The 24,582-nt window shown below is 42.9% G+C and overlaps 1 protein-coding gene across 21 annotated transcripts in view; it reads left to right on the top strand.

Moving 5' to 3' along the window:
* OBSCN (obscurin, cytoskeletal calmodulin and titin-interacting RhoGEF) overlaps nt 1-24,582 on the top strand; it is a 203,694-nt gene that overhangs the window by 172,931 nt on the left and 6,181 nt on the right. For all 21 annotated transcript variants that reach the window (XM_025211633.1, XM_025211618.1, XM_025211620.1 and 18 more), the window contains 16 exons: nt 974-1,111; nt 2,061-2,200; nt 3,251-3,451; nt 4,058-4,140; nt 5,001-5,174; nt 5,492-5,651; nt 6,483-6,599; nt 7,884-8,048; nt 8,922-9,080; nt 10,442-10,619; nt 11,399-11,512; nt 11,914-12,081; nt 12,404-12,506; nt 13,112-13,241; nt 14,057-14,162; nt 21,870-21,912. In XM_025211633.1, coding sequence (XP_025067418.1) covers nt 974-1,111; nt 2,061-2,200; nt 3,251-3,451; nt 4,058-4,140; nt 5,001-5,174; nt 5,492-5,651; nt 6,483-6,599; nt 7,884-8,048; nt 8,922-9,080; nt 10,442-10,619; nt 11,399-11,512; nt 11,914-12,081; nt 12,404-12,506; nt 13,112-13,241; nt 14,057-14,162; nt 21,870-21,912 — 2,179 coding nt within the window. The remainder of the gene's footprint in view (nt 1-973; nt 1,112-2,060; nt 2,201-3,250; nt 3,452-4,057; nt 4,141-5,000; nt 5,175-5,491; nt 5,652-6,482; nt 6,600-7,883; nt 8,049-8,921; nt 9,081-10,441; nt 10,620-11,398; nt 11,513-11,913; nt 12,082-12,403; nt 12,507-13,111; nt 13,242-14,056; nt 14,163-21,869; nt 21,913-24,582) is intronic.

The following is a 24,582-nucleotide window of genomic DNA, read 5'->3' as shown; positions in this document are numbered from 1 at the left end:
TCTTTCCTGCTTATGCAGGGGGTCGGACTCGATGATCTATAGACGTCCCTTCCGACCCTAACATCTATGAATGGGAACAAAGCTGAAAATTCAAAAGGAAAGAAACCTTGTGGGAAAATAAATGCTTTTCAGTATGAAAGAAATTAGTTTGAGCTCAGCTGAGTTATGAACCTGTCAGAAGCTCATTAACAGCAATAGCAGAGTTTTTAACAAAGATACTGAATGCTCCGAAGCCAGGTGCCTTGTGCTATGCATGCCTTCCTGGCCGGTCTCTAGCTATGCACTCAGAATCGTACCCAAGATTTGTCTCTTAGGGGTACAATTTGCCCCATGCAGAAGCCCAACGCAAAACCTATCCTTCACTTGAATCCTGCAGAGCACGTGACAATATTGTTAAGCTACTCATATAGACCTTTTATTAGCTTTCTGAATAGAGTTGAATTTCAAACCAGAGGAGGCAGAACTCAGAAGACCGCATAAGTACGTAGCCTAAGGGAGTCGAGTGAGTTTTTACATCACGTCAGTCACCGTGGGATCTGAATCGTTCAGGAAATGCCAGGCCGTGACAAGTTCAAGGTTGCCTGAACAACTTTAACACTGCCTACTTATGCATTATCAAGTCGTCCTTAATTACATAGTCACTCTTCTTGTGTGGGACCCCTGCATCATTTGCTGCATAGATTGGGCAGTACACAGAAAATTAAGCAGCTTTTTAATTTTAATTTGATTTTAATCTTCATTGTTCAATGAATGGTTTCTTCCTCAGTTACAACATGCTATTTACCCAATCTACTGGGAGGGGAAGAGTCTGTTTTTGGTGCAGAGGTGAGCTCTGCAGTCTAATAGAGAATGCATGTGAAGTCCATCTTCCTGATGTCAGCTTCTGCAGGATAGTTTTGTCATGTCTGGTTTGATGGGGTGGACGTTCAGAGGTGGTGTTACCTACTTCACAAAATGTTCTCCCTTTTGGCAGGAGAGCTTTTAGAAGGTGAAGCTGGTAGAGAAGGTGTGTCCAGAAGTCAAATTTCATTATCTGATGTTGGAACGGAAGAATTCCTCCAGAAACTCACCTCCCAAATCACAGAAATAGTGTCTGCAAAAATAAGTCAGGGTAAGTTAGCACCTGGCAAATGTGTTTAATTTACTGTACAAAGTGATGCAATTGATCCTCCAGTTTCATGCGAGTTTAAGTCTCATTGGGCATGTCTACACGTTCATTAATGCACTTTTGCTAATGCACATTAAATTTAGTACTTCCATCGTGAGGTACTAGAAAAAGGCGCATTAGCGTATTTTAACGTGCGTTAGTGAAACCACAGGGTTTTTTGTGATGTTTTAATGCTCATTAAGATAGGCTAATGCACATTAAAGCACAGGTGTAGATGTGCCCATTGTGTGCTACAAAACAAGCCAGGTTTGAAGAAAATCAGTTTAGCAGTTTTTCATTGGAAGATGTCTAGTTTGCAGCTAGAAATCCTCCAGGCCTCCAATTCTTGGGCCAAAGTTTTGACTGATAAAAATCATGCCTGCAATGAAATGTGTGTGCAAGTTTCTGTCATGAGACAGCTGCTTACTATATCTAATTTGCCTACTGAAAAAGCAGGTAGTTATCTAACCACTGATTCTTCAGACCTGCAGTGCAGAAGCCAAAAAATGGGAGCAGTTTGCTGCTGGTATAAAATTGCACTGAGCTATAGTTGTATGCTGTTTCATAAGCATGTCTTGTAGTGATAATGTTAATGACTATCGGGCCTGTTTGCATTTAACTAGAGGCTGGGTCTTCTATAGTCATATTGCTCCTCCAGTGATTTGAACTTACAGAGAAGATAAAGGCTTGTGACTGGTGTCTGCACCGTTCTGCATCCCTGCTGAAGCAAATAATGTTCTTTTGTGGCTTTAAAATGTCCAATTTGCATAGGCAATCCTACTAAAAGGACACCATGATTCATGTTATAAGTGGTCTTTTCTGAAGACACTTAATTCTATGAAGATCAAGCATTGAATCCTACTTGATAATCCTAATTTAACTTACGTGCCCCTTTCTCTACTTCTCTTTTCAGCCACGCTTCGTGTACCTGGGGCAGACAGTGATGACGAGTCCAAGACCCCGTCACCATCTCCGCGTCATGGCAGGTCCAGACCTTCGTCGATCGCTCAGGAATCCTCTTCTGAATCTGAAGACGGGGACGCGAGAGGGGAGGTACTCCACGTGAATCGACTTCATAAAGTGTTTGCTGGCAGAAATGTTTGTCTAGGCTGATTACTCCCACCTCTACTCTGTTTTAAAGATTGCCACCTTAAAAAGACTTGTAGAGTTACACCTATATGGAGAGCCCGAGAGGCCTCTCAACGGAGCACAGGCCCGTCAATTAAAGTCTAAGTTCCCACTCTCGCTGCATGGCCATCCAGAACTGGCTTAGCTCATCATTTCCAAATAGTTCGTCTTCATTTTGAATGCATCAAGTCTTTCCAAATTCGACACATCCAAATCTTGATGTTTTAAGGCACTGAGGCACGCCTTTTGGAAATGTCATTGAAATGTTTTGTCCACGAAAAATGCCGTTTTTGTTTAAATGAAAATGTTTTGAAAACTATATTGATTTAAAAAAAAACGGGTTCAAATCAACCTTATGAAGCTTTCCAGTCTTCTTAAAACACCACGTTTTGACATTAGCAGAACAAAATCCATCCATTTGAGTCAAAAAGTTGCTTCTAGAAACAAACGTTGCTATTTCCTGCTATGAAATGTATTAAAAGAAAATCCAGCCATGAACTTTGGAATGGACTGTTCCATATCTGCCTGGAAGAGAACATTATTCCAATTTCAAATTATTATTAAATTCAAGTTTTATTTTAAGGGAAACTGTGAACATGTTCTTTTTCCTTTCATTTCACAACAAAAGCTTTTTTTAAAATCAGAGGTTCCTGCCCTGAAACAAGAAATCAGGATCCTGCCTGACTCTCCTTGCTGAGCTCTGTTTGAAGTCAGTTGGAGCTGTAGGAATTCATCATTTGGGGAAAATCAGGCCCTGGGTTTTGTAAATTGGACACTATGGGTGTTTTTTTTTTTTTAATTTGGCCTCTACCTCCTTGAGTCTCAGTTTCTCATCTGTAAAATGGGAATAATGGTTCCCTTCTACCATGGAGGGATTGAGGAGATAAACTGTTTAATCCTGGTGGAAGCTGTAGGTGCTCTTGTTATGATCATCTCCCTCCTGTAACACACACAGATAACTCTCCGTGCTTGCAGATCTTTGACATCTACATGGCCACAGCCGACTACATGCCCATTGGAGGTGAAAGGGAAGCCATTGTTCTGAAGGAAGGCCAGTATGTGGAAGTCCTCGATTCAGCTCATCCCCTGAAGTGGTTAGTCAGGACCAAGCCCACTAAATCCAGCCCCTCCCGGCAAGGATGGGTTTCTCCAGCATATCTAGACAAGAAGTTGAAGGTGATTGATCTTTTTTCCTTGTTTTCTATGCATTTTATAGTTGCTTGTTTATGGGTCTAAACACGTGATACGCTTACACCAGCGTCACTGACCTTGGCTCTGGTAAAAAATGAGCAGATGGATGATGGAAAACCTTACCCCAGTGCAAACGGCTTGAATCGAGTGTATGATCACTCAGCAAAGGCAGGGGTTAACTTACACACCGGGGGGGCATTGAGCATTCACAACTTGTCCCAAAATAGTCTCGCCTCAAGGGACCAAGCTAATACCTGCGGTCCTCATCCATTGTGATGGGATGCTAGAGCAGTAGGAAGCTGCCCTGGTGCTAGCTGTCTGCTCCGGTTTGGGGTATAATTTGCATCAGTGTATAAAGTGGTGCAAGTCACACACTTGTGTACACAGCATGTATCCAGGCCTTCCTTTGGCAGTTCCATTAGAGGCGATTTGAATCTGAAAAGGGAGCATATTTAGTGGCTGTAGGAGCAGAAACAAGCCCGGTGCGATAGCAGCAAGGCTGGGGTGACCCTGCAAACGTGCTCTTGTTAGACCCCGCAGCAACTGCAGTGCCGTTTCCTACAAAACTGATGCTTCTTTTGTGCTTGTCAGCTGTCCCCTGAGTGGGGAGTGCCAGAGGTTCCTGAGTTCCCTGGAGAGTCTCTGTCTGAAGATGAATATAAGAAGAAGCTGAAGTAAGCACTCGGTTGATTTGTGCTGTAGCCCTCAATAGGCTGCTCTGCAGATGAATAGGAGTGCTTTTATCCAAGACCCTTCCCAGTCCATCTCACTAAAATCCCACTACAATCCAGCTCCTTTGCTGCTGAATCCTACTGCCTCCCTACCCAGCTGCCCTCAAGAGGACTCCTGCCTAGCCTGTGTTTGCAGGACTTGCATTGAGAGTCTCTCTCGATGTAGGATGCAGAAAACACGCTGTGCTTCAAATCACTTTGGGAGGCTTGATGGGAGTATTTTCTTTGTTGTCCCTTGCCACGTAGCTGAGTATTGAACCTGCTAGGCTCTTTGACTCCACAGAAGCCCCAAGTCTCTGCTGCCCCTTCCAGTGTAGCTGCTTCTGCCTCTGGAGGGGCCTTTCCCCATGGTATGATGTTTAAAGAAGGGACTGCAGTGTGCTATCAGTGCCATGCAGAGCCTTCCACCTCTCCCAGTGCAATCCACCACCTTGCTGAGTCCGGACTAGGGATATCTGCCCTATGTGGCCTGGCCGGGGCAGCAATGCCAGAGTGCGGCATCTAAGCTGCAGCTGCCTTGTTCCTCCTAAAGTCTCTTCTCACTGAGAGTGAACAAGGAGAAAAGCATCCCCAACCTCAGTCTCTCCATGTCTCTCTTTTTCACGTTGGTTATGTTTTGTGCACTCATCTACCCAATCTCTGCTCTGCGGGCTTGAGCCCCAGCGACTCTAATGGTTGACGTGGGAGCTCATCACCCTGTAGAACAAACCCTAAGGGAAAGAACATCTTGGAAATCTCCTACTGCCTCAAATGCCATCTCTGTTATTGCTCCGTGCTTCCTCTTTGTCTGTTTTTTCTTCCAGCCTTATTATTCAGGAACTACTGAATTCAGAGGAGGAGTTTGTCAAAGATCTGCAGTTCCTCCAGACTCACCATCTGCACCACATCGAGACCTACTCCAGTGTCCCAGCGCCTGTGGCTAGTCAGAAGTCCATCATCTTCAGAAATGTCAATGACATTGCTCACTTCCATTGCAGGTCAGTGGAGAGGAGCAGCAGCAGGAGAGAGAAACACCTTGTGCTGTTAGTGAGAGTCGCCACGGGACAGGCAGGGCACGGGAAACGGGGAACGCTAGGATAAAAAGGAGTGGATGAGCCTGTTAGGAGATGGCATGGTTCATCAGCAAAGGAGTGACAGTCCTAAAATAATAATCCCTGCCCCGTTGGGTGAATTCCAGTGAATAACACGGTGTTCCTATAAAAAAGATGGTCCAGTCTTGAAGACACTTTAATATTTCAACAGTTTATTTATAGCCAATGGGTTCACAGATGTCCTTCTTTCTCCTCCTCCGCAGCGCTTTCTTCCCAGACCTGAAGAAATGCGACACTGATGATGATGTGGCCATGTGCTTCATTAAGAACGAGGAGGATTTTGATAAGTACATCCAGTATCTGGTGGGACGGATACAGGCTGAGTCCGTCATTGTCAGCAAAGCTGTTCAGGACTTCTACAAGGTAAAATATGAGCCAAAATTTATACTGGGAACTATGCATCCTATATCTCCAGCCACTAAATGTCCAAAGATCCATTGTTATAAATGTAACATTATTATATAGCTAAATAGGAAATTATTACAAATTGGGGTGCAGTAATCTTTAGAGTGGAAGAAAGATGGATAAAGCTTCTATTAGCAGCGGCAACAAAGCTAAAATAAGGATGGCTAGAAGGAGCCCTAACCAAGCACTGAGGAGGCTCAGATTTGGGTCCTTTCACATCAATATGCAAACGCTCCTTTAGCTGTTGAAATGATCAGTCTGTTCTAGCCACAGATCAATAACTGCAGTATAACATGAAGACTTTGTAATAGTATTTGGCAGCATCTGATTAGAGATAAGATAAAAACAAGTGAACTCAAGCATACGATGTTTCCAAGCAGCATGCCTCATTGCCTTGCTACAGTTGTTGTTGGGTTAGGGTTTCCTGTTTCTTAATAATACTAGTGATAGGGAAGATAATAATAATAGGGTTAATAGGGATGATAACAATGATAATAATAGAAGGCAGTCTTTCCCCTCAACCTCTTGCAATCGAGGGACCAGAAATTGCCACGAGATGGGGGAAGGCAATGAACAGGGTAGGTTGCAATGTGTATTGCCGGAAGCAAAGTTTTGATGGTACACAGGACTCTAAGATGTATTTTTGCACTATATGATCCCGTTTACTTGAGAGGAGGACTGACCTTATCAAGCCAGTGTTGTCCGATCATATTTTCACGGGCCGAGTTTCTTGTCATTATTGAACAATTTTGACACACAGAGCGATTTTCATTTTGAATTCTTCCTCAGAGATACTCCGAGGAAACGTTAGCTAGCGAGGATCCGTCTCAGCCACCTGTCCCCCCACTGCAGCACTACCTGGAGAGACCCATAAACAGGATCCAGCAGTATCAAACTGTAATCAAGGTAAGGAGTCTCCAGTGCAAGTTCGTGCCGCTCCTTACGTGAGAGGTTTGCATTCCTCTGGGGGGGGCCTATGGGGGAAAAGTGCTTTGACTTTGATTTCACTTATCCTGGTTTCATGCCAGGGAAACTCCTTTGGAGTCTGTCTGGAGTAGGTGAGATCACATTTAAGCACATTTGTACATTTTAAATATGTAAACCCAAATCACGTGAGAGGTGCACAGAGTCTCAACTGCCACCTAACAAGTGTGAGAAATGCAGCTAGCTGCACCCGTGTGGACTTTAAAAGATTATGCCCATTAAGAATATACATTTGCTTCTCATATGACAATGCATCTGTTAAATTGGCCTTCATCCCACAAATCACGGACTTGTCCAGGCAGGCAACTTCCTTCTTTGCATTTGAGGCTGAAATAAAGATAAGCTTAGGCACAGAAGAGTTAATTCTTCTTTTTCTGCAAATCTTTGCCTGTTTCAAGAGTCCAGAGCAGCCCATGTTTGAAGGTTTGGAAATATTTTGCCATCTGAGGCTCTTACTCTTTTACTCCTGCACTTCCAGGTTCGAGGCAGGAGCAGAAATGACCGTTTCAAACTACCATTTTTCTTGTGACACTTGTAGAGGGAGCACAAGGAAATGGGCCCCAGAAAGAGCCTCTTGTTACATTTTTTCAAATTCCAATTTTCCAAATTTCAGCATTCTCAATTGTTTGGGGGAGGTTCAAATTTGCTCCCTTCATTGGCGTGCTTGTCTGAGCTCCGAACAGCAAAATCATTTGAAGCCTCTGTACAAACCCCACATTAAAAAGGGACAAGAAGAGTACTATTTAAATTAGTTTTAGGAGAAACATATAGGTGAGCCACAGCATTTTTATTTTATTTTATTTTTTGCATGTACTGCCCTTCCGACTTCCACTGGATTTCCACTTTTATTTTGGCACTCCTTCCTTGGTGTTATCATAGTGAAAGATGCATTCAAGAGATGCTACATAAAAATACGGATCTCTTTGTTGGTTAGTCTTCAGTCAGCCAGATAGGTATCCTAGTTGTGGGTTTTGCTTTATCCTTGTCACCGTTCACTAATACCTGCTTCAAGGGCAGGGCAGCACAGAGGCCATGAACTTCGATAGAAAGAAAGTACACTGATGGTAGCTAACCAGTGAGTGAAAGCACGAAACAAGGCTGGTCCAGCATGAAAAGAAACATTCAGCATCCTGCCTACGCTCCCCGGTTATAGCAATAAAATGGAGGCTCTTGGAAATGACCAGTAACAGCTTTGTTCACTTGTAGGAATTAATCCGGAACAAAGCAAGAAATCGGCAAAACTGCGCGCTGCTGGAACAGGCTTATGCCATTGTATCGGCACTCACCCGGAGAGCAGAAAACAACCTCCATGTCTCACTGATTGAGAACTACCCAGGGACGTTGGAGATCCTTGGAGAACCTATTCGACAGGTACTGACCCTCTGAAAGTGCATAGTCCATCTTAATCATCCGCCCACCATTGCTGAGTTGTTGGTTGGTGTCATCGGTATTTCCTTTGCAATTCAAATCATGGCTTGATGTGGAAAGCTAGTGGAACGCCATTCAGAGTAAATGCCATTTGTTCTTCATTGTTCTGTATAAGAAATTGCAGTCGGTATTAAAGGTGGCTCTTTCAGATTGGGGGCCTCAAAGCATAGACCTGGGGGTGCCTCAAGGCTATGCCTGAAGGTCCCAAAGCATAGGCACCTACCTATCTATCCATGGGTAACACAAGTATTTTTCTGTACAACTCACCTTCTATATGGTAGGAAATTGCCCTTGCTGCCTGTAAATGCCTATTTTATATATTCATGTGCTGATTTGAATTTATACAGCTTGTTTCAGTATCGACTGCATATGCTATCAATAAAGTATAGGGGCCAAATCCTCATTGAGGGTGATGATGAGATTTTTCCACAGGGTCTTATGGAATTTGGCCCTGTATTGCCATGCTGTGTTTTCCAACAAATGCACTTTTTTAAAGCCCAGGTTTAAAATCTGGATCAGTTGAAGTTTATACAGTTTATGTTGCATGCCTCTGTAATGAAAGCTTAAGATTCGGGACAGTCCATATATGTGTCAGAAGATATGTCTGCCACCCCATTGATATCTTTGGAAATGGATTTGGATTTTAGGGGAAAGATTGTTAGTATGCAATGGTAACAGCTGTCTTCTCTGTTATACTAAAAGCCAAACTGGATGGGACATTTAACAGTTGCTATTCAGTGGCTGGTAAATGATGGAGAGATGCCATAACATTGTTCAGGGTTTACTTCTGTTATTATTTTCTGCTTTCTTTTCCAGGGTCACTTCATTGTGTGGGAAGGAGCACCAGGAGCCAGAATGGCATGGAAAGGTCACAACCGCCATGTCTTCCTCTTCAAGAGTTACGTTCTGATATGCAAACCCAAACGGGACACCAAGACAGACACCTATACCTACACCTTCAAGAACATGATGAAGGTTAGATGTTACTTTACTTTCTTCCCAATTCACTTGCTCTCCTTTTATGATTACTTTTCTCTTGAAGACAGCTGCCAGCCATCAGAAAAATCACTCTTCACCAGTCCCTTGCTTAGGATTCTTTTGTTTCCAAAACACTGTTATGGCACAGGATTGAATGTACATAAGAAGTAAGGCAAAAATACATCAGACATCCCTAAAGAAAACCCAGGAAGAGTTTCACTGCATAGGAACAAGGTTGCACGTGAGAGGAAATGCTCATCCCAACTTACCCATTGAAGCCATTCGTTGAAATCAGTTAATCAAACTGTGAACGAACTTGCCCTAAAGTGCAGTCTATAGTATTTTCAAGTCAAGAAGTTGGAATAATGGCTGTTCAATCCAAACTGTATCTCCAGTAATTGTTTTTTCTGGCTTTGTTCTTCACTGAAATGACTCCTCTTTCACAGACTTCGGCATTCACTGAGTCAGAGGTGTGGGCAGGCCCATCTGGCATCCATTTGTTCCCCAGAGCATAATTATAGGAAATCAAAGATGGTATTTTCTTGGGAGTTAAATGCTCAGTTCCTATTGAAAGTCAATGACAGTTAGGTGCCTACACCACTAAGCACCTTTGAAAGCCCCTGCCTCAGTATCCCCTGACAATCACATGCGTAGATTGTGTTGCCTAACTGAATTACAATATGATCTCTTCACAACAAACCTGATGTATAACAACACCTGATTTTGAACAATTACAGCAGCAGGAACCACTTTTTTATTATTATGTTGCAGCAGATTGACTAACCCTACTATAACGAACATTTTCTTGCTTTAATGAACTTTTCTTCCTGTCCCATGGGGGTTCGTTATGAGATTGTACCATATCTCTTTTCATTCATTCATTCATTCATTCATTCTCTATAGTTTCTCTTCATTTAACTTCTGCCGTTCTTAGTTTTTACTGTGGAGCATTTGCCACCATTAAAATGTCAGCATTTGCGTTGCTGCTGATACCTGTTGTAAATCACATGGAAAAACCTTGTAACATTTGGCATTAATTATAGTCAATGGCCTTTTATACTGCCAGAGCGATGTAAAATGGCCTTAATGTACATGAGAAATAGGTTTGGTATGCCCTGAGGAACAACCCTGCACTGGGAAAATAGAAGACTTGTTGACACTTAATTGATCTTTTCCATTTTATTTTATTAATTTTTTTACTGAAGGTTGTTCCGAGCCACAAAGATTGGATCCAGATCTGAACTTTCCTGAACTTCGGGATTTTGTCTAACAGAGGAGGGGGGAAGGTCATCAAGGTTTCGGTTCAGTGTCATCTCCAATTTTAAAGAAGTTTTACTGTGTTTCTTACTGTCGTCCAGCTGTCAAACATAGATGTGAATGACCAAGTGGAAGGAGATGAACGGGCCTTTGAGATCTGGCATGAGCGAGAAGACTCAGTCCGCAAGTACCTACTTCAAGCTCGTACAGTCATCATCAAGAACTCCTGGGTGAAAGAAATCTCTGGCATACAGCAGCGTATCAGCCTGCCTGTGTGGAGTGAGTATAGTGTAGCACAGTGGCTTTCAACCTGTGGTCCACACACTCCTGGGGGCCCGCAGGCTATTGCTAAGAGATCTGCAAAACGTGACTATGATCAATCAAAAGTATGCAAATACCCACACTTACAATTCAAAGGGGTCCGCACTTCCATTCGACATTTCCAAAGGGCTCCGCACCTCCATTCAAAATTTTGAAGAGCCCACAGATGGAAAAAGGTTGAAAACCAGTGGTCTGGGAGACAGACTGAGACTTTGGTATAGCTTCACTGGTTGTGCCTCACTTCCCATGCAGAAATGAGATGTTGTGTTAGCATTAGCTGTGCAGGGAGGAGAAAGCCATCAATGCCAGCTGGAGACTTCTGTAACTCCACTAAGTTTAAGGGTTTCAGTTTACTCCCATGTGGCATCAACACAAAAATCCCATAATTAGCAATCCCACAGAACTCAACAGCCTGTGTGTAGTTCTGCAACAATGATCTAGCAGCTGAGGCACATGTTCCCCCTTTGAGGTTAATCACACACTTGACTATGAGAAACCTTGGCCTATGGATCTGCCAGTATCAGGGCTTAAAACTCAACAGATCCATTTAGTGATCTCTCCTGAATCACAAATAATTGAAAATACCAGGTAGTCATTGGAACAACTGGCTACTGAAACCTCCATTTCAGATTCCCAGTTGTGGAAATTTGGAGTTTGCCCCTGATTTCTTTGTGTTACATTAATCACCCATTGGAGAAATCCATCAAGGATTACCTAACCAACCTCTTTTCTTTCAGTACCTCCGGACTTTGAGGAAGAGCTGGCTGACTGTACAGCCGAGCTGGGCGAAACGATCAAGTTGGCCTGCAAAGTTACAGGAGCCCCTAAGTCAGTCATCAGCTGGTATAAAGGTATAAGCAATACATCCTGTGGTTGTGCCCATTCTTTGTATTACACAGCAAGCTTGGTAATGGATAGCTCAGTTAATGGTTTGTCTATACTGCAAACTGCCATGTAGTGCAGACCTGCCCAAATTTAGCTCCTTTACTGCCAGCAATCTAGGCATGCTTCTTCTGGTAGATGCAATGCTTCCTAAGCTTTGTTTTCAGTGTGTGTTGTAGCAAATCAGAGGAAGATGAAGAGGTTGTTTCTCTGCTACTAAAAAATATAGCTCTCAGCCTCCCTACATCTTCTGCCTCTGCCATCCTCAAGTAGGCAGGAGCCAAAATGGAAAAGCAGGATGCAGTTCTTGGGGGAGGATATTAAAATGATGCAGTGTCTACAAAGGACTTTTCCTCCTTTTGTTTTTAAGATGGCAAACCAGTGGAGGTGGACCCACATCACATTATAATAGAAGATCCTGACGGCTCATGCACATTGATCTTGGACAATCTGACAGGTGTCGACTCAGGACAATACATGTGCTTTGCGGCCAGCCCTGCCGGTAATGCCAGTACGCTAGGAAAGATCCTTGTTCAAGGTAAAGTCCTATGTGGTTTTAAAGGACTGGTCATGTACAATTGACTAGGTGTGTGTATTAAGGCATGCATGCAGCTATGCAGCATGTATATGGCATGTCCATTTGGAAAAGCCCTCTGGTGTCTCAGAAGTAGTGGACTGTCTTTGGGTCAGAAAATCAGATTATTCAGAGGTTGCACACAGCTATCAAGGAAGGTGATCCAACTGGGCTATACTTCTGTGAGTGTGCAAGGGGGTGTGGGGGTGTTTGTGTTCTTCTTTGTACTTGTATTAGATTGCTATCAGCATTTCAGCTCTTGATCAAGTTTGTTCTTGCTTCCTAGTGCCACCAAGGTTTGTGAGCAAGGTTAGAAATGCTTATTATGTTGAAGGAGAAGATGTTCAGTTCACCTGTACCATCGAAGGAGCACCTTTCCCACAAATCAGGTCAGTTTTTGAAGTTATTTCTTGATAGAAACCAAATGATTGCACAGTCTTGATTTCTCTTCCTGTACTCTAATGAGCATCAACTCTTCTGTCCAGTCCCCAAAGCTCAACTCTGTGCCCTGCAAAATGATCCTTTCCCAGTCCTGGTGTCCACATCTTAGACTTGTGATTCCAGTCCCTGATTCCTTTGGATAGGTTTCTCATTCAGTGTATTGCATTAAGTATGTGAGAGGAAAAATAATACATGGCATAAGGCAGTCTGCCTTGACTTCACCAGCTGCTCTTGGTCATCCATGATGATATGGAGAGAGGAAAGCTCATGTTCTGCAGACTGGCAATGCAACTCCATGAGGGTTTCTTGAGAAGAGCGTTTTCCTATAGGAACAGAGTCCGTGCCCTTTCAGCTGCAGAGACTGCAGGGCCCAGGCTTGAGGCTAAACTTGTAACATCTGCCTGGCTCTGCCCAATAGATTTCATAGATTTCATAGATATTAGGGCTGGAAGGGACTTGAGAAGATCATCATGTGCAAATTGATCAACCAGCGACTCACTGAAATGTCTCAAACTCAGTATTTTGTTGCATCTGAGACTCCGTATTTTTCCAGGTGGTTCAAAGATGATGCCCTGCTGACCGATCCCAGTAAATACCAGACTTTCAGTGAGCCACGGAGTGGCGTGTTAGTCCTGGTGATCAAAAACCCCTCTAAGGAAGACGTGGGATACTATGAATGTGAGGTAAGTTAAAATAGTCCTCAAGGCCATCTCTTTGACTCTTGCCATAATATATGAATTTCCTCTAGCTGGGAAGAGTTCTACTAGTTGATATTACTGACTGGTCCATAAAAGCATCAGAAGTGTTACAAGAAACATATCAATAAAAAAATAAACCTCAACAGTTCCTAGTATTAGGATCTGAGGTTTTGGTTCATCAAATAATAGATAACTGAGATGAGTTTTGGAATTCAGAGCCAGCTCCAAAATCAGATATTACATCCAAGGAGATGGTATGATGCCAAGTTTTGCTCTGAGCCCAAGTTGAAGGGAGAACCTCTCAAATCCAGACAAGAAGAAGCAAGCTTGAGTTTCAGCTACAATGGGAACCAATGAAGTTCCCTTATGCTGCGGTATATCATAAGAAATCAACTAACAGATTCACATAATGTAGTTAAGGGGTCAAATTCCATTGAAAAAAATATAAAATATCTATAAAATATAAAATATATATAAAAAAATATTTTTTTTAATTAAATTTTGTTTTGTATAGTTACGTAGTATCATGCTCTTAGTAATAAAATTGAAATATTAAAATAAAATATTACTGAATTAGGAGGTTGTTACTGAAGGAATCGGCTTCATCACTCAGGGTCATCCCCTTCCACCACAGGATTCAGCTATGTCCACAGGAGTTTCTGGAGCAAAACTATTCCACCATTTGTTCAGTCAACTTAATTGCATTGCCTTTGAGGGCTTAGCTGCAGTGTGCTAAAAATGGGGCTTCTCTGTATAACATAACCCTGATATTTTATTCAGTATTGCATGATTTTCTTTAGCTGGTGAACAGATTAGGGTCAGCAAAGAGCGGAGCAGAACTTTACCACCAGAGCATGGCATTGCTGACCCAGGAGCGGAGAGGAGACCAGGCCATCACCATAGAAGGTATGACCTCTTACCTCCTCTGTAAGTACATTGCTGAGCTATCCTACCCTCACCTCACTGGGGATTGAATATATTTGCCATCTTATCCCACAAGCAGTCAAATTCATGTTGGTCGTCAGCGCACATGTACCTGTGTGTCCATCTATGCATGTATGCGTATGGTGCAGCTCAGGTATACCCATCGACATCTTGGTTGATTTCCAAACCTAGCAAATCAACATTACCTGACCATATAATGTGTATAACCTACCTTCGATGAAAAAAGAAGGAGCAAGCAAAGGGCTTATTGTGCTACCCCTAGTTTTGGCAGAACTTTAGCCTTCACATTAAACCCCTTGAAATGGTGCTCAGTCCCTTGGCAGCTCATGATTCGAGCAGTGCTGTATTTATAACACAAGAGGTATTTGTGGTGTGTCCCTAAGCTGCAAATCAGCGGTACATGGAACAGTGAAGGAAATGTATCTAATGGGTGAGCTGTGTTTCCTAGCATGTATTTGACAAGGCATTAATTTACTTGCGAGCTAATGACACTTGAATATAAAATGTTACATATAGTCATATGGGTTTAGAACGATTCCTTTCTCTGCATTGCTTTGGTCTGGTTTGTTTAACATGAGTTAGTCAGACATCCAGCAATGTAGTCATTTTTTTCTTTTTTGGGGGGGCGGTCTGTAATTGTTTTGTTCTTGAATTTAATTCTGTCGACACTTTGCAGAGAATAGAAACGAAACCCCTTGTACCTGGGTTACCAAAATGCCAAGGGTTTGGAAACAGCTGCATAATGTATTCTTCGCAGCACTGGCATTTCAATAGTGACATTGCTCCTCATGCCAGTGGGGACCGCGACTAGCAGAGGTTAATTTTTGATGAAGGAGGGTATGCTTAACGATTAGGTTTGCCTTTGAACTAGTGTTAATGTCAGGCTACCAACATTCGTATCAAGGCCTCTGACTTATTAGTTTGGTTGGAATAAATTGTTTTAAGGAATGAGTTGTTTTAATGAATTTGCAGCGTAGGGAAGTCAAAGTCAGATGTTCAGCAAGCCTAGCGGTCCAGAGGGCTAAGGTAGGTAAGGCACCACCGTACCCACTGGTGTAGAAGTGAATGATCATGGCCAGTTGCCTTTGACTCTCCAGCCTAAATGAACAGGTCCCCACTTCCAGCTGGGTCAGGTTGTTTCCACCAGCAGCATGAGTGTGGAGAAGGTTTGCCAATCATGCCTGTGGACCTGTAGCAAGACATTTGGTGTGCTGTGCCATGCCTCCCTGGCAGCAGCATAGCAAAGCTGGTGCTTTTAATTATTACTCTGATCTGGCTCCTTGTAAAATTTCAATAAATGCATTCATACATATACATGCATTCCTTTACCCTTGCTGTATACTTGCTTTCCTTGAGGCTATGTATTATGGTACCATCTGCCACAAACCTGCCCACGAAGAATCCCTAAACTTCAAGTTTCTCCTCACTCTGCAGCCACTTGCCCCAGGGAGCAGACTGAGTTGGGCCTTAGATATCTCCCTCTCCCAGCCAGACTCACTTCCACTGCCCTGACACCAGACCCTGCTGCTGCAATGGGGGACGCTCTGCCAGCCCACAGGTGGCCCCCACTTTGAGCCATGGAAGAAATTATGGGTCCCCCTCTCCACAGAGGGAGTCACCCTGGAATATTGCCTACAAAGAAGTCACTCAGGCAAGCAGCAAGGAGATGAACAATGAAAGGATCCTTTTGTAATAAAAGGATTTATTACATAAGAAATCAGGAACCATGTGTTGAGATGCAGGCAGAGACAGAGGAGTACACCAGCAAAAGAAAATACCAGGACGTTGACCTGGTCGTACCGGGCATCTTAAATCTAAAGCTGCAGTCCCTACCCAGCTTCCCAAGATAGGGAGCATGCCAGCTCAAGCCAGAGCCTTCTGCATCCCCCTTTCAGCTTGCTTTTTCCAGCCTCCTTGGCTGGGGGACTTCATGCCACCTTTTACCCAGGAAGACTGAAGACAAAGCCATGCTTTAGGGGCAGGCTTTAGGTACCTGTGCCAGTCTGGCTCCTAACATGCAGCACCCCTTCATTTCTAGCGGGGCTCACACTGTCAATAACTTTCTAACCTCCTGAAGGTGTCTATTTAACAGCCTACAGACTTGAATCCCTTTTAGACATGTCAATTCGCTAATCCCATACCCATCTCTCCTGTGTGATCATGACTAGCCAGGTATCAAGCTCCTGAATCGTCTTTCAAAATATAAATTGATAATAGTCTGGCCAGATCCAGGTTTCTGGTGCCTCCCAGCCGGTGTGCACGGAGAACCAGTAACCAACCCAAATCAAATGCCAGCTCTCAGCCACGTATCCAGGCTGTAGCCGTATTGGTCTAGATGGTAAAAGGACTCAGAACTCATGGCAGAGGTGATATCTTTTATTAGACCAACTAGATTTTTGCAAAAAAAAAATTCTTTATTTGCAAGCTTTCGGGCACAAGCTCCCTTCTTCAGGCATAGGAGAAAAGATTGGGGGGAAAAATGGAGAATTGGAAACATTCTCCACCCCTGTCTTTTCTAAGTGAAACTAGATGATGACCATTTAAGTTAATAACTGTTTCAGTGACGTTTCATGTTTATATATAAATATATATCAGCACCCCCTGTGTATCTAATACTATAACACATATGCTTATATGAGAACAAGAAAATGGAATAGTTACCTACAATTAGAGACTCAACGCCATAAAAGTAAACCTAATTTGGGGCCATATCCATGCATGCCACATGTTGAATCCCCCAAACTGACTTTGTTTTGGGGTGAATACATGACTCCATCCAAACAGTGAGTGAGACTTCAGGGGGAGACTAATTAGTAGATCAAAACCTTAACTGAATCAGCTGGAGGAGTGGTGACCCGCGTCTCTCCATAACGTGTCCTAGACAGGGAGGGACTCCATTGAATTCAGGATACTGAGAATGCACCATCTCTTGGCACCGTTATCTTGCATCTGGCTAGACTGCAATTTGAAACCAAGTAGATAAGCTGCCTTAAACGTTATGTGACGGTGGTAGAGCCGTCAGCATTTAAATTCTTCCAGAAATGACTCGTGCGGTGGTGTGCAGTCCATGAAAAACATGGGATGCTGATTGAAGATATCTCAGGTGACAGTGGCCTGGAAGCCTCAACAATGCTGTGAAATAAAACCTGTGGTGTTGGGATTGGTGATGTTCTGCTTTGGGCAAGTGGGTGCAGACTGCCGGTGCTGAAGGCAGTAGGGCCCCCATCCCGCTCTGCGTGGAGTCAGTGAGAGTCGGATCAGGCCCTTCTTGAAGGTCCCTGAAGTAACTTCCTTGCTTTCAGTGGAGTTGCTCCAGCTTCACAGCCACAAATTTACCCGGCATCTCCGCCCAGAGGTCAGGACCATCTGCAGGCAAACTTGCCTGGAGCTGTGTTTCTCCACCCTTTTGATGCTGTGCATTTGCGTGAATGGTGTTGTTTGCGACTTTACCTGAAAGACAAGGCTGCCATGGTATGCTATATTCAAATCATTATATTAGAGACCGTTAGCTCATTTGCTCACTAGTGCTGCAGACCTGTTTAGCGGTACCACGCGATTGTTATCAGTGTCTTGGATGGCTCTTAAAGGGTCATTTGTTGCCAGCTTTTTGCCCTGCCTTTCTCCATGGTTGTCTCTCAGTTTATTACACAACGCCAATTATTTTTTTGCAGAACGAACACTATCCAGTCGCTAAGCCCATTAGTACGCAACTAGCCATCTAGGCTGCAAGCCTACAGATCGAGCTAACTTCTCATACCCGTTTGCTCCATTGGAACCAACTGAGAGCTGCTTAAAAAGAAAAATCCAAATTTTGTATAAACCTGATGGATTTTTGTAGCTTTTGGGGGCAAAAATAATGTCATTTGCTAAAGAAACAACCAGTCTCTTTGTCTTCATGTCGAGTATCCGCTTTGCCCCCGATCTCCTTTCTGCTTAGCTTGTATGTGAAACCCGCTGACTTGCCATGGCTCTTGCTTTCCTTTTTAACATTTTCATCTGGCAAATTGTTCTGGCCAGCTTCACTAACCAGTGATCAACCCTTTGGAAAAAAAAAAAAAAGACAAAAGGAAGAAACAAACTGCAGCCGTTTTGGGCCTGGTTGAATTTTCATCGTCTCAGATTGGCATGGGACAGATTTTGAAGGACGAGCGCATGGGGGAATAATTGCAAAGAGAAATAGGCAGGAGTTTTTGGAAGAACAAATGCTACAACCAAGGGTATTTATACCAGAGAGATGGGAATATAAATTCCTAAGTTTTGTTCCCAAATCTAATTCTGGCTCCAAGCCAGGCTTTGGGCAAGTTACCTAAACACCCTGTGCCTTGTTGGCCTTGTAAAACCTCCCAGAGGATAACATTAAATGTTTGAGAACCGTGACTGCAAGATTACAGTAGCACTGCAAGACATTTTGGGGTCTATTACTTTCTGAAGAAATAGGGAATGCGGATTTGCCTCCATGACCGATTAAATGCTCCATTTTTAGGGTGACAGTGAGGGTATTTTTAATGTTTCCATTTTTGCCTTTTATAATCAGTCTTTGATGGTTGCTGTTTGGCACCGATTTTAAACTTAGGGCTAGCAAAGTGATGAGGCTGGACAACGTGTGAGGATGCCCTTAGGGCTCTGTCATAGTTAGGAGAGGGCACTTCTTGGAAGTAAAGGGTTCACAAGTTATAACTTTGCTTTTGTCACCACGCGTGTCACTCTGATGTGCATTTGCATTACACACAAGGCAGTTTAGAAAGTTATGTGGATCATCTTCAGTGAAACGAGCCTTGACAGCTGACAGCAGGTCTGTAAAAACCCCTGTTATCTGTCAGCTGTCAAAAGTAACATAAGAATTCGGAGTTGGAAATGGCGCAGCGATCTTGCTATGCTCGGCTGTGCTCTGATGGGCGAGAAAGTGGAATTTGCAGCTTGTAATAAAGGTCGTGTTGGAAACCATCCTTCCTGCAGCTCCAGGTTTTTATCTTCCTGCACACTCATCATTTCATAATGCGTGAGCAATCGGTTTAACATATTAACAAAGCAGGAGCCTAGGGTGTGAAAGCATTGCCTGAGCCTAATGCTTAGAGCTTTTAACCTGCCGATTACGAGCTCCTGCTTTGCACAGCTCGTTTCCTAAAATGCTTTTTAAACAAACCAACCAAAAAAAGTTGAAATGATAAATCCTAAAATTAGTCCTCATCATACTGAAATTGATGTGGGATTTTTTTTTTCTAGATAAAAAAGAAAACCCTTATTTCCCTCATCCTACTTTCATGTGGTTCTATCCTACCAATTGGATGGCTTCGGTGACAGTACATGTAAACTGTTGGGTGCTACGCTGTAGTCCCTATTTAACTCATGAGCCCCGTTCACTTGAGCGCACCAACTGTACTTTTATATACAGATTTTTTTTTATATAAAAAATCCCCATTGGCATATACCAGGGAGACTGCAACTGATGTCACTTGGAAGGACTACAGGACCAGACCTTGCTCGTGGAAGTTCAATGCAAGAAAGCAGTGTATTTAGTTTATTTAGTGCATTTATTTAAGTATAGCAAGTCATAGTTCAACATAACAACTAATAAGCACACATATTTAGAAATGTTTCCTATATGTCATACAAGTCTATCTGGATACTCATTAAATCATTTTTTAACAATCCACAAGTATTCAGCATACAGCAACTCTTTAAAGAACCTTATAAAATACTTTGATTCAGACATTTTCCAATGCATGATAATTGAACTTAAAAAAATAGGGTAGAACTGATTCTCTTTTTGGTTGCTAAAGTATAGGTCAGGTGTAACCCCATTGAAATGAGGAGCATAAGTCCCATGGGGAGGGTATGTCTAATAGTTTTATTACCTAAATTAGATCCACATTTGGGAATCTTGATTGAAGGGGTTAATGATCTCACGGTATCTCTCACCTGGACACAAAAGCAAAATACTTTAGACTGGCTCAATCCAGCATCCATTGCCACTGAACTGCAATTATTTTATTTTTTTTAAGAAAAGGTTTTTAAAGTTTTCCAGGTTTTCCACAAAGTACACATGTAGTCTTACAATTGTATTCCCTTTGGAGATGAAGTATTTGAAGACAGAAGAAGAAGTTGTTCACTAAGGTCTAAATTCCAGATGCCAGGTCCCAAACTGATCTCATTTAAAGCAGCGTCACTCTGGAGTAGTTTCACTGGAGTGAATTCAGATTTGCACAGATGTAAACGGGAGGAGAATTTGCAGAGAAAACGTGGAATTCTAGGACCAGAGCAAAAATTGACGCCCACATTCTCAATTGCGATCTCAGTGGGATATTTATGTCATACATGATGGTATAAACCATCATGTCTTGCAGCGTAAATATATTTTTAATTTTAAGGCCGAGGATATTTTGGCTACTCTTAAAAGGCAGCATTTGCCAACAGATACAGCAGCGGCAGCACAGAACTTCCTTATATCTTGAACTGGAAGAATCTGTGTTATCTCAAATATTATTGTCCAATAATTTTTTGTAAATGTTGCTTTTTTATGACCAATGCTATGATAATCATAATGACTTGGGACTGTAAATCGCTTTCTTAAAAAAAAATGGCAGTTCACCTTTGAAGTATTTTTTTAAAGAAACAAAAATACTAGAGCTTTTTGCTGTGTAGGCTGGCCTAGATAGTTGTAAGCTGGTTCTTGGACATACAGCTCAAAAGAAAATGTAGCTTCTTAGGCAATTTGCTAACTAATCACTAAATACAGAGCGAGGCATGGTGTCGGATACTGCAAACTCCCAGACAGAGTCAGCAGCTCCGGATGTAGTCCATACATACTGGTTCAAATGGAGGTTTGATTCCAAGTCCAGAGCTAGGTGAGGAAAATGATGAACATCCCCAAATGTTAGCTCCTCAAATATTATATTTCTTTCCTAATAAAAAAAAAAATCCATTTAAAACAAATTTTTGCTCAATCAGCCCTAGTTTTTTTTTTCCTCAATTTTAAAAAATGATTTACTTCTAGTGCACAATATATTTGATACTGATAGGACTCAACATAAAGAGAAATGGAGAGTTGACCAAGCGCGGATGGAGTATGCACGTGCACACACACATGCGCATGCACGCGCACGCACTGTCTCAGTCTATAGATCTAGAGATGGACTCCCTTTTTTAGGATTTATTTTTTCCTTTTCCTTTGCTTATTTTCCATAATTCCCTTTTTCATTCCTATACATTCATCTCACAGCAAGCTGATTGATGCTTTAGTCTGCCTGAGAAATTCCTTTGCTAGTCAATGCCGAAAACTAGCTCAAACTGAATGTACTCATGAAGGGACATATTTTTATTTTTGCAGAAATAAGTAACTTCTTTTTGTAGTTTTGATCTTCCCAAGACAAGGGACAGGATTTCAAGGTGGGAAAAGCATTTTTTTTTTCATTTTATAATACTGACATCCATAAAAATCCACTTCGCTTCCCAACTGTACTTTGCAGACATAACTTTATGAACCCTTCAGTCCCTATCAGAGATGCTAAGGATAACATTGGAAATAACCACAGAAAGCATGGATGGGATAGTACAGGTGGTTTTTTTTTCCACTCAAGTTTCTCTCAATTAACTTAACAAAGTGAATTTAATCATTTCAGCTTTTGTCTTTCTTTTAACCCCATGCTGTTCATACTGTTTTCTTTGTAGTCACTGAACAAGAGACTAAAGTGCCCAAGAAAACCATCATCATGTAAGTGCTGAGTTTTGTTTTTTTTAACATTTGTGTTTTGACTTGCTGCCTATGCATGATCCAATAACAAGCTTGTGTCTATTGGCCATGCAAGTGTGTCCCTTCCCGTCCCATCTGAACTCATGGTATTTTGTGTTATAAAAAGCAATGAGCTGACAAATGTAGGCATTCCTCTCAAAAATTAGAAGCAATAGCATTTAGATACCATGTGGGCCCAGCTCCTCCCTAAGGGTCATGAGCACAGGTTTCACGGACATCACGGTGGGGTTGAGAACACTCCTGTTTTGGACGCAGCGGCTGCATCTACATGAGATATTTACTGCGGAGTTGCCGAATTAGCTCTGCAGTAAAGTCTCAGCGTCTACATGTGCAAGTCTAGTAGGCCGCAGCAAACAAATAAACTCCACTGGAGGATAGTACTTGTAAATACAAGTGCTATCCTGCAGCAGTATTACTTACTGCACCTCAACGCACGTGTAGACACTGATGGGGCAGGTTGGCGTGAGGGTGCTTCAGTGGGGGATGGCTGCTGGCTAGCCCCACACTGGAGCATGCTCATCCCCCAGCCAGCCCCTCTACAACACATTGAGCCAGGTCGGAGCTGCCCTGGGCTGGCACGCCAACCCCTGCAGGCTCCGTGCCAGCCAGGGCTGCTCCAGCCCGGCTCAACGTGCTGTGATCCTGGGCACACATGTAAACATGGTGCCCAGGAGCAATAAACTCTGGCACAAACTGCACTGGAGTTTATTGGGTTGTGCTAATTGTGCATGTAGATGCACCCAGCTAGTTCAAAAGATGTGGGAAACTTCACAAGTATGTCACTAGCTTGCAACACTTTCTTCTTGCTTCTGCCTTCAAATTCAAAAGGAACCATTTTCATAAGAATTGGGGGAAAGCGTGGCTTTTTTTTTTTTTACTTTTTTTTAGAGTCTTTAGTAACTGAAGATCTTTTGATTACAAGGTTGTTTTTTATTGCTGAGTGACCTGAGTCTGATTTCCGTGGGCTACACAATATAGGGATATAGTGATTTCAGTAGGAGAGAGAGGCATCCCTACTATATACAAACCAGGGATTAATTTCAACCAGATTCTTTATTGCTTATTATTCAACCTTATTGCTTTTTAAGCATCATAAAACATCTACATAATTAAAGTTGTCTCAATGACGGGGATGGGGGAAACATTGTATTTCTTTCTTGGAACTCCAAGTAATGTAGAAACAAAAATCACTCTTTAATGCTAATAGCTGGCTTTGAAATAACCAGTGCCGGGGAAAGGATGTCTAATTGTCCTTGAGAAGACATCCCCCAAAAATCTTAACTTTGCAAGTTTTCCATTTGCAAAGCAAATTCTAAGACCTGATTTCTTTGTGCCCTTGTTAAATTACGATGAAGCTGCCACTGAAATATCTGTGAGAGCAACAGCTTAACTCACACTTTGGCTACTTTTATGAGTTTTGTGTATTCTCATCTTGCCTAACCCTACACTGGGTGCCAATGGCACTTCGTAGACATGTATGAAAGCACACCTATTCTCCTAAGGACTTTCATACTGAATAGCCAATTATTAGGCGATAGGCAGAAAAAGAAAGCCAAGTCCTGGCGATGGCAGCACTGTTCTAACATCAATACAGGGCAAGGAATCGAAGAATTAGAAATACACTGGAGCCAAATCTAGGATGTCCAAATCCCTGAAACTTTGGGGACATGCTGAGGTGGATCTTAACGTTGCAACTCATGTGCAAACTCACCACTGATGCAAATATCAACCCGCAGTGATTTTCACATACAGTCGGCCTTCATGGAAGCTCTACATGCACAGTGTTGGCCTTAAAACCTTGATAGCAGTGGAGGCTGGTGACACTTGGCAGTGGGTAGGCAAAGCAAACTTGGGAAGTAGGTGAGGCACATGGACATGCAAAGGGGGATTCATAGATTCATAAATTGGTAGAGGCCAGAAGAGACCTCGCAGATCATTGGGGCCAGCCCCAACCTGCTCTAGGCAGGAGACAACTGGGGTCAAGTGACCCCAGCGAGGTGACTGTCCAGTCACCAAGGGATAAGTCAGCTGGAGATGGGAAATAGTACTGAGACTGGCAAGAGAAACTCTCAGGGGAAGGAAGTGGAGATAATCGCAGTGAGAGAGATGCAGGAGCAGGTTGGATGCATTCTCATTGAAGGAAACAGTCTCAGTAAAAGAAAGCAATACTGTTCTCAATGGAAGATGCTGGAAGCACACGATGCAAGGGGCATGCTTCGACAGAGAGGTAGCAAAGGTCTCTGAATCTGTCGGCCTCTTCTTTGGCATGAGTGTAACAGGAGAAGCTCCCTCCTGGGGAGTCCTTATGGTATAGCCATCTCCCTGCCCAGAACAGCCCATAAGGAAATGCTGGGGGAGAAGAGAAGATGCATCGGTCAGTGAACGCTCTGCAAAGGGCAGTCCACTGGTTCTCTTTGCTGGGACTATCAACTTTTGTAGTGAGGTAGAATCATAGAAATCAAGAGCTGGAAGGGACCTCAAAAGATCGAGTGTATCCTCCTCCTCTGGGCAGGAATACTGCTGAGGTCAAATGAGCAAGATGTCCGTCCAGTCTCCTCTTGAAGACTTCCAAGGTTAGGGACTGCACCCCTCCTTGGGAAGTCAAGTCCAGATTCTTACCATAAAGACGCT

This window comes from Alligator sinensis, unplaced genomic scaffold (genome assembly GCF_000455745.1).
Source record: "Alligator sinensis unplaced genomic scaffold, ASM45574v1 scaffold1398_1, whole genome shotgun sequence".
Taxonomy (NCBI): domain Eukaryota; kingdom Metazoa; phylum Chordata; order Crocodylia; family Alligatoridae; genus Alligator; species Alligator sinensis.
Note: the sequence above shows the minus strand (reverse complement) of the source record. Positions and strands in the feature narration are given on the sequence as shown.